Genomic DNA, 10,178 nt, shown 5'->3' with positions numbered 1-10,178 from the left:
CCCAAGGCTCATGAAGGAGATCCGGAGGAGAAAAATCGCCGACGGACACCAACTCGCGTGAGGCCCACGTTGCCAACTTGGGTCCAGCCACTGTGCTGTAGCACAGCATGCGTAGTTATTCGCCATGCTGGGAGGTCATGAAACCCCCGCGCCAGCCATGGAGCTGTAGCGCCGCACGAGACACATACATTCCGTGCCACACCGGCCATTGCCGAGTTGTGAGGCCATGATGCCAGACCAGCCATAGCGCTGTACTATTGCTGCTGGTTGAAAAGCCGTACTAGAAGGCCACAGTGCCTTGTGCTCTACGTACATGTACGCGTACACGTACACGTACACGTACACGTACACGTACACATACACGTACATGCATTTGATGATGTACAAGTACATGTAGTACATATTTAAGGCGAAGAACTAAATACCGCCCTCACGCACCAGCAGCATTGCTGTAGTGTCACGCCATACTGGGAGGCCAAATGCCCCACTTGCGAGCTATAAAGCTGTGCTTAAAATATTCCAGCTACAAGCTGTGTATTTACTACTAGTATATGTGTACTTAATGAGATACCATTTTAAATATGTACATCTCGAGCTACAAGGCCGAATGGCACAGCTAAAACCTCGCTTAATGCAAAGCTGCAGCAGTCTACTAAATGCAGATCTACGGCTTGTTGAGAACAGGTAATCCACTACATTTTGGACCTGTAAAATAAAAATATACCTTAAAAAAAACAGAAAGAGATAAAATGAAAATGGGCAATTGTCCATACAAACATGTGTCTGGTATTTAACCAAGTTAAGAAATACGCCCAGAAATGTATGAAACTGGGAGGCAACAACGCCGAAACAATTCATTCAATTCGCCAAACTTAAAAAATTTATTGCGGCAAAAGTTTCAAACATTTCCAGCATAAAGAAAAAATCTTCAATACTTTATGACTTTAAGACAAGCCTACACAAGCCTCTGTCTACAGAAAGCAACTATAGTTTTACTGCATTAGTTTCATTTTCAATGGAATCGATAGTTTACAAACCTATTGCTTGCACTTGCGAAGTATAAACAAAATAAAAATCTTCGAAATGAGAAACAACTCCATGAGCCTCTAAGGAGAAAAATAGCCCCAACGATGAGAGCCTGCAAACAAGATGCGTACACTACCGATGACACTGTTAGATGTTTTTATGCTTTGAAAGCTGTAGCCTTTCTTTAAAAATATTTGAAAACTATAAACTCTCCGCACAAAAGTAAAAGCAATCAAATAATAACAAAAAGCAAATACGAAATTTCAAAGTGTGAAGAAATATCCACAAACTAAAGAGCACAAAACTGGCAGTTTAATGAACAAAAGTTTAACACAACTTTCACAAAATATCTAAATATCAACACGGTGAACAGGTGTTTTCTCAAAGGTTTCCTGAGTAGCCAACAATACAGCGAACAGATTTTGACACCTCAAAATGAAAGGTTTTCCTGAGTAGCTTTCTTCAAAACGCGTGCAACAAAAGCGCTAACAACGACATCCTACTATGGTGAACAGGTTTAATCCTCTACGGTTTTCCTGAGTAGCCAGCTTAACAATAAAACAAGAAATCTGTACAACCCCTGCCAAAACTGGTAACAAAACGACAAATCTGACAATAGAAGTCAAAGAAAAAAGAATGTCAATATCAAAACAAGATCTACCTCTTGTAAATGTTCATGTACGCACAGGACTGTTATTAACAGCCACCTGTGGTGCACCTGACAGATAGAGCATCATACACATTCCTCGATGTGGGAGGCTGTTGAAGTAACCATCTCCGATGTGATGCTGACTATCTAGGGGAATATAATTGTGCTATATCATATAGAGATTTCTTATATAACTGGACTGGTTGGTGGAGAATAACTCCCCTCCAGGACACCAGACTATCTAAATCACCACTTCCTCTTTTACGAACTCTACCACACAAGCGTCTTCTCCTTCTACATTCAAGACTTCCTCTTCACTATGGCCGCCTAATCCTCTCTACCTTTGTCCTCATTCAGTTCTGTACTGCCCTAACAACTCTGCGCAAATCATTCCTTCAACAGTACTGGAAGGATCACTTACCTCTGTTAGGTGCGATTTTTTATGCAGCTGGTTTTACCGCGTCGCACAGATCATTCTCAACCGATGCGGTCGCACGGTACAGAAGTGAGCGATGCGATGCCGTGCGATGCGCCTGGTTGAGAACGAGCCTTAGACTGTTAGTAGTTTGTGCTTAGGCGTCCAACCCTTGACGAAAAACTCCTTTTATCACAATCATAATGATTATTAGATCGTGTCGGGTGTGTTTTGCCAGGACAGGCTTTGCCACTTTGCGATTATAACGCTATTTAACACAAGAGCGACCCCAGCGCTGCTGACGATTAAGATGTTGCAGCGCGGAGGAGCGGCCGCTACTCAAACTTCTCGTCGCTTGTTCTCTGACGATCCCGTTCCCGAAAAGCGCGGTGTAACAAAGTGAACTCGTCGTTCGTCTGTACTTGACCTTTGCTAACGACTGTACTTGAAGCCGGTCACCTGGAGTAGTTTAACGTTGGCTGGTGCTGTATTACTCCGAGAAGAATCGTCTTCAAACTAAAGATTATTATCTCCTGTAGCCACGAAGACGGTAGCTTATGCACTGCTAGGAGGGCCGTGGACGCTTGTGGAGCGTAACGGATGCATCGTTCGGTGGCAAGTTCTCACTGCTGTACTTGGCTTTACGCACTGCTTGGATATCTGTCCCAACGAGTTGGTCTGCAATGGCGACGTGCTGGACAAGCTGGAGGGCGATAAGAGCCCAGAGGTTGTGCCGTTGTTCATCACAGTGAACCCGAAGCGAGATACGATTGCCCAGGTGCAAGCTTAGAAGGCTAACTTTCATCCCAAGTATAAGATGCTCACAGGCACTAGCGCAGACATTGCCAAGACGTATCGCGTTTACTTTTCCAAGGCGGACGAGAACGACGACGACGATTACCTTGTGGATCACTCTATCGCGATGTACCCGGTTGGACCTGCGGCGAGTTCCATTGACTTCTTTACGCAAAACGCTCGTGTTATGACACATTCTTTGGCCGCTCAAGTTGAAGTGCATCCTCCATGAACGAATACTGGGAAACAATCAACTCGTAAGGGTAATCATTGTAATTGGTCAAAACAATCGACAACAATAATGGCTCGCTACCGGTACGATGACCACGACCGGAAGTGGGGACATTCGTGCTCTCGCTCGCGTTCCCGCTCTCCTCGCCGCCATCATTCCTCTCCACCCTCTTCCTCTTCATCTCGCTGCCACCGTCGCCAACATCTATCTAAATCCGATATCTCCCGAACTCGGGAGATGAAATCTGCACAGCCCACTCCTCTCCCTGCTCTTGAGCACCGTGAGGAGATCCTGCAGGCTTTAAACGACCACCAAGTCGTTGTCTGTGTAGGTGAGACTGGGTCCGGTAAGACCACACAACTCCCGCAGTTTTTGCACGTATGTGGAGCGTATACTAGCTCAAAAGGTGGAGGTGACGAGAAATCCCAGTGTATCGCCATCACGCAACCCAGACGAGTCGCTACCGTCTCCGTGGCCCAAAGAGTGGCCGAGGAGATGAACACGAGGGTTGGAGGCGACGGGGTCGTGGGGTACTCCATCAGGTTCGAGTCTCGCTGCAGTGTAAATACGAAACTCAAGTTCCTGACTGATGGAGTGCTTGTTCGCGAGTGTTTGAGTGACCCGTTACTCCAAAAGTACAGCGTCGTGATGCTGGACGAAGCTCATGAACGCAGTGTCCACACAGATCTGCTCCTTGGGTTATTAAAGCAAGTAACGAAGAGAAGACCAGAGTTCCGAGTGCTTATCACGTCTGCCACGTTGGATGCTGAACGGTTCGCAGAGTTCTTTGGCGAATCAATTGGAAAGAAGTCGAAGAAGAAGGTGAAGCCATGTCCTATTGTGAAAATCCCTGGGCGAGTCTTTCCCGTGGATATTTTTCACTCCAAACAGCGCCAGATCATGGGACACAGAGGCCCGCTATCCACCTACGTCCGTGCAGCAGTGGAGACGACGATGCAGGTGCACAACAGTGAAGAGCCAGGACATATCTTGGTATTCCTTACCGGTCAACGTGAAATCGAGGACGCGTGTGCCCAAATGCGAGCGCTGCACAGAGAACAGGAGCGAAGAAGTGATGGGATGGAACTCCGAGTGCTGCCCTTGTACGGCGCCTTACAAGGCCAAAGACAGCGTGAAATATTCGACGCTGTGTCCGTAAGTCGAGTTCGTAAAGTGATTGTGGCTACAAATATCGCCGAGACGTCGTTGACTATTGACGGAGTTCGGTACGTCGTGGACTGTGGCTTTACGAAGCAAAAGGTGTACAACCCGGTGCAGCAGATGGAGTCGCTTGTAGTTGTGCCGATCTCCAAGGTGTCAGCTCAGCAACGTGCTGGTCGAGCGGGTCGAACGGCGCCTGGGAAGTGCTATCGACTGTACAACAAGACGTCGTACGAGGAGATGGCTCAAGAGACTGTACCGGAAATCCAACGGACGAATCTCGCTAACACTGTGCTGTACCTGAAGCTGCTCGGTGTCCAGGATGTGATTGGCTTTCCGTACTTGGATCCTCCTGACGAGGACTCGTTGCTGGATGCTTTAAAGCAGCTGTATGTGCTCGGAGCGTTGGATGCCACTGGAGAAGCGACAGCGCTCGGGAAGCTCATGGCAGTCTTCCCGTTAGAACCCAAACTCTCGCGTGCTTTAGTGGAGTCGTTACTACTGGATTGCAGTCGCGAAATGACGCAAGTAGTTGCGATGCTGTCAGTGGAGAATGTTTTGATTGACGCTCAGCAGAACAAGAAGAGAAAGAATCGAGATGGCAGTGACGAGGGCGAAGATTGGGAACAAAACATGTTGACACTGAGAGAAGATGGGCTTCTACATGAAGATGGAGACCAGCTCACGTATCGACTGTTACTCAAGGCGTTCGAGTCCAAAGCTCGTAGCGCTCAAGGTCGTCGTCGCGATGTCGAGCGTTGGTGTGACGATCGTCGTCTTCGCTTTCGTGCCCTGACGATGGCTGGATCCATCGTCAAGCAGCTTCGAGACATCCTCGACACGCTGTCGAGGCGTGACGTTGAAGCCGTCAAGGGAGAAAAGGACGACAGACGAGATGCCTCACTGGACGATCGTCTCCGTCAATCACTTTGTGCGGGTTTCTTCATGAATGCAGCGCGTCGATGCACGATGGAGACTGTGTACCGTTTAGTAAACCACGACGACGGCAAGAAAGTTGCTCACTTGGTGCAGTTCCACCCGCTCTCGGTCATGTGCTACACTGCTCCACCCGAATTTTGTGTATACCAAGAGCTTGTGGTTACCAGTAAACCATTCATGCGTGGTGCATTGGCAGTCGAGCGTCGGTGGCTGGATTACTATAGTAAGGACAAACTGAACGTGCCAGCAGCGCAACTCTACGCTCTGTGTGGACGCAAATCTCGAGTCGAGGGAAAAGATCAAGAACAAGTCACAACGCAGCAGAGTGCTGACACATCTCAAGGTAATTCAGCTGAAACTTCAAAGCCCCTTGCTGTGTCTGCTGATGCTGTTGCGGCGGCTCGTGCTCGCTTCCTGGCGCGCAAGAAACGCTCATAGCTCAGGCGTCTCGTAGACTTGCATTTTCCATCCGCAACTTGTCAACCAAGAACTTCAAGTCTTCGTTTTCGCCCGATAACGCTCTCTCCAAGTCACAACTGACCACGAAGAACTCGTCATAGCTGTCCTTGATACTCTGCAACTCCACGGCTTTGACTTTGAGCTCTGCACGCAGTTTCCCCGTCTCTGTTGCTTCAGTTGCAGGGCTACATGTAGTTGCTCCGAGCTCAAAAGGTGCAGTGTTGTTGCCTTCGTCGTCTCTTCCAGTGTTTTCTTCTTCTCCACTAAGCGGCTTCACCTCGTGCGCTTCCTTCTTCCTCACGACTGGGATCCCCACTGCAGTCAACAGACGATCCATCACGCTCTCGTATCCCTCCAGCTTAACTGTCAGATCTCGGATTTGTTCTGACTGGTTTTCATTTCCCTTCACGCTCTCGATCTCCCGTGCTAAGATGAGTTCCTCATCGGCACGCTCCAGTCGATGCGTCAAGTCTCTCTCCGTCGCTTCCAACCTGCGCACACGCGACTGCAGGTCGTCATTTTCTTGCTCCAGGCGCCGAAGCTTCTCGCGTAGCTGCGTCAGTTGCCGGTTCTCCATGCTGTTGTTGCCTTTGCACTTCTGCCGAAAATGCGGCAACAAACAAACAAACACAAACTGATAAAAACAAACGTAATAAAAAACACGCATCTGGATTTCCTTGTATCTTACTCTGCACGCCTTCACTCTTGACCTTCACTCTGTTTTTCTACTGCTATCTATTGAATCGTGCAGTACCCCTGTGCATCTGAAGCTTTCTTGACCTCGTCCAGACCTTGTTGCGTCTGTTGCATACTCTCGTGCACGTGAGTCTCAATATCGTCGATAGCTCCTTGCTGGTCCTGCACGATGGAGGCCAAGTCTCGAAAGATTTCGTTAACCTGTGCCACACTCTGGTGGATTTTGTTGATGTCCTGTTCACGCTCCTCGATCAGCGCCTCGTTGTGCGCGATCTCGTTCTCAAGCTCTGCAAACTCAAACACTTGGCCCTGGTGCTCGGCCACGATGCGACCGTCCTGCTGTTGGTCTTTGAGCGCTTGTTGCTGCTCCTGTTCGCGCGCCGAGACGCGCAGCACAGCCGTCTCCAATTGGTTCGAAATACTCTCAAAGTCTTTGCACAATTTTCGCTTAATGAGAGAGTTGGCAGCGTCCACAGGTACGCGGGCCAGCGCCTTGGCGATTTCTTCTTGTAAAAGACAGGCGAAGCGAATACGGTCGTGCAGGTCTTCATCCACGGAACCGGAGGCGACGGACACGCGCTTGATGGCGAGAACTTGGCGCTGGAACTGCTCCAGCTTCAACGTGGCGCCCTCCACGGCCTGACGCGCCTGAGACGACGGTAAGGAGAGGAAGGCGGTGCTAGACACGTTGCGACTGGCTGCCGGGGGCATTGACCCGTTGGCGGCGAAGTCGGCGAAGCTCATGGCGAGTCAAGGAAGCGTCGCCTTCTTCTTGGCTGATTCGGTTGTTGGGACCAAATGGTTTTATTGTAACACCTTCTTCTGTTTTTACTTTTTATAATTAAACTTGTTAAGAATTTAGAACCAGTTTAGATCTCGATATACTGTAGTACTAGATTTGATAGAATAGTACTTTCTTGTATTACTAATAATAGTAGTTTGTTAAGAAATTGCCTACTGTACCTGACCGATACAGAAGGCAAATGCAGATTCGGCCGTAGGAAAGAAGTCAGTGGTGCTGGCGACGTCGTTCTTGATCAGTAACGAGCGGATATCAGGGCAGACATTAGCGAAGACGACGGGAATAGTGTGGTTCTTACAGTATTTCTTGAGGATGAGGAAGGCGCCGCGTGTTGCCGTGGCGTCCATGCCGGCGACACGAGTGAAATCCATGACGACGTACTGCGTTGGTGAAACGTGCTCATTAGGGGCTGGGGTTCCGTCTAAGCAATGAACTGGGGCATCGCGGATCGGAAGGAGACTTGAGTCATGAGAGAGTGGTAGATCCATGTAGTTGACGTTGCTCGAAAGTTGTTTGGCACTGTTGCTCCTGCGAACGTAGACACTTTTCTGCACGGTGTCCAGGATCTGGACGGCAGAGCCAAAGAATAGATATCCGCCGAACTCGAAATGTGCAATACCAGCGTGTTTTCTGGTCTGAACGGTGCTCTCAATAAGGTCCCGATCTTCTACGGAAGAATCGAGGTTGTTGTGCACGATAGGAACTCGGATATAGCTCAGCAAGAAATTTAGGGCGGCGATACCGATCCCAATGAGCATACCCAAATCCAACGAGACCAAATTAATCGCAAGAAACGAAAGCCACACCACAGCCCATTCACGCACGCACATCTTCCGATATGCCAGCACCAGCCACTCGAGCATGAGATCCAAGGCCACGAAGAAGAGTGTGGCCGCCAAGAAGAACCGAGGCACGTAGCTCATGACGGACACTGGGACAGCAACAATCGCGATCTCGGCCAGGATGACACACACGCCGACGATCCGAGAGTTGGTCTTGGAGCGGCAGGTGAAGATCGTCTGACCGAAGATGTAGGACCCCGTGTAGCCACCGAGTAATCCACTGACGACGTTGGACCAGCCTACAGTTTTGAGCTCGTGGTTGATGTCGAGTTTGGTCCCCATGTCAATCTCAATAGCGACGACGTCGAGACTGGACGAGATGGCGACGATGAAGACCATACCGATCCACGTGACGACCTGGTTGGGGATCTGATCCCAATGCACGAGGTCGAAGTCGAAGAGGTTGACGAGCTCCGAGATATCGGCAGTTTTCTCCACGGGGTCGACCCATCCGTCTTGACGCGCTTGATCGAGTGAGATACTGCCGATTGCCAGCACCAGGAAGAAAACCACTGGCATGACCATGATGGCGGTTGAGAGGGCGAACGGGTTCTTGAAGTTCTGTGAGACCACCAGTAGCATGGCCCCACCCAGGAACCCCGGCACACACAGCAAAACGTTGTGAGCATCGTGGAACATGTCTATCATGGAGGAGAAGTCGTTGATGACTAGTCCCGTGCTGAGTGCAAGACCCGCGTAAAGGCAGAAGACACCGATGAAGGCCAGATATCCACCGATCACTGGCATGGGCAAGTACGAAGCGAGAGCTGCCAGTTTAAAGCGTCCCATGATGACGAGGCAGACTCCAAGTGAAGCTGTAGCGATGCCGATAGTGACGATGGTTGTGGCGACCTTGGCTTCTGGAGACACGTCGTCTCCGAGCGAGTTGCAGATGGAGGTGGCCATGGCGCTTAGGAAAATGAGACCGGCGTCCTGGACTTGTCCGATAGCGAATGGCATGGTGCTCATGAGTGTGAACATCACTTGGTGGACGGCACTGGAGAAGATGACGAGCTTGGAGAGCGCTGGCATGAAGTTGGCGAAGGCGTGGTGGCTGAAGATGATGACGGCGTATCCGTACATGGTGGGGATGGCTCGGACGGCATTGACGACGCCGTACAGTAGAGAGTTGCTATGCTTAGCAAGTTTCTGTGCATTGCAATGAGTGTTGCTCTGTTGTTGAGACTTGGTCATTTGATCTGCGCTAACCAGGAAAGGTCGGGAGGGAGAGTTGATGTTAGTCTTTCGGCTGCTGCCGTGCGTTAGCGAGACGACGGAAACCATCACAAGTCAACTTGTTTGGGATGACTGGTACGGAAAGTCGAAAAAACGAAAATGCACCGTGCTGGTTGAGACACTTTTTAACAGCGTAGATCGCAGCTCGACCTGACCATCCATGGCACAGTTTGTGCAATGCGCTTGGATCCTTGACGAGTATATTGTGCTTATGCTGACGAGCTTACCTCACAATCGCAGCAATCTACTGTACATTATGTACTTAAGAGCATCTCCACCGGTGGGGCTCTATATCTATATAGCGACTGAAGAGCTCAAATTGATAACTACTGGGGTTTCACCAGGCGTCTCTATCGCCAATTTTTTAGCTACCGGGGGGTTTCGGTCGCTATTTCGGACGCCATAGCGACTGAAATCTATAGGAGGTTGGATCACTTGCAAACGAACAATGCCTCGAAGAAAAGCTTGGTCGGACAAGGAAGACGCCGCCCTGTGCACGGCGTGGTGCGCTACCCAATCGCAGGGGCCGATCAGAGGGCGGACAACCTTTGGACGCTAATCTTGCAGTCATACCGTACGATAGTACCAGGATGCTTGTGCGGCGATACTTCGCCGCACAAGCATCTCATAGGCCGCAGTGAAAGTCTCTGTCGACATTTGCAGCCTTGCCGGGCTGTGAACCGCCGTGTTTTCTCTTTTTTCGGTGCGCGAGGGGTCAAAAGTAGCGAGCAGACGTACGCCTTCTTTCCTCGTCGTCAAGAGCTTCTCGCAGAAGGACGATTTCTCCACATAGCGACAGATTGGTGAGTGATGTCTCTCGGTGTCTATCGCTAAAAACATTCCGGCCAATCGGAAGGGCAACGAATCTATAGATATAGCGACACACCGGTGGAGATGCTCTAAGCACTGTGTCAGACTGTGAGGGC

The 10,178-nt window shown here is 49.9% G+C and overlaps 2 protein-coding genes across 2 annotated transcripts; one reads left to right on the top strand and one right to left on the bottom strand.

Annotated features, from left to right (window-relative positions):
- Nucleotides 1–1,530: 1,530 nt before the first annotated feature.
- On the top strand, nucleotides 1,531–5,655 carry PITG_13687 (pre-mRNA-splicing factor ATP-dependent RNA helicase, putative; the record flags this gene model as incomplete). Its single annotated transcript, XM_002899821.1, has 6 exons — nucleotides 1,531–1,541; nucleotides 2,124–2,172; nucleotides 2,410–2,479; nucleotides 2,660–2,868; nucleotides 2,908–3,021; nucleotides 3,370–5,655. 6 exons carry the CDS (start codon nucleotides 1,531–1,533, stop codon nucleotides 5,653–5,655), a joined length of 2,739 nt encoding a protein of 912 aa, XP_002899867.1.
- Nucleotides 5,656–6,411: 756 nt separating this feature from the next.
- PITG_13686 (Sulfate Permease (SulP) Family) lies at nucleotides 6,412–9,909 on the bottom strand (the record flags this gene model as incomplete). Its single annotated transcript, XM_002899820.1, has 4 exons — nucleotides 6,412–7,020; nucleotides 7,336–7,888; nucleotides 8,003–9,215; nucleotides 9,831–9,909. The coding sequence occupies 4 exons, from the start codon at nucleotides 9,907–9,909 to the stop codon at nucleotides 6,412–6,414; spliced, it is 2,454 nt and encodes an 817-aa protein (XP_002899866.1).
- Nucleotides 9,910–10,178: the final 269 nt, after the last annotated feature.

Source organism: Phytophthora infestans, genomic scaffold (assembly GCF_000142945.1).
Source record: "Phytophthora infestans T30-4 supercont1.29 genomic scaffold, whole genome shotgun sequence".
NCBI lineage: Eukaryota > Oomycota > Peronosporomycetes > Peronosporales > Peronosporaceae > Phytophthora > Phytophthora infestans.
The sequence above is the reverse complement of the archived record's forward strand: the minus strand, read 5'-3'. Positions and strand labels throughout refer to the sequence as shown.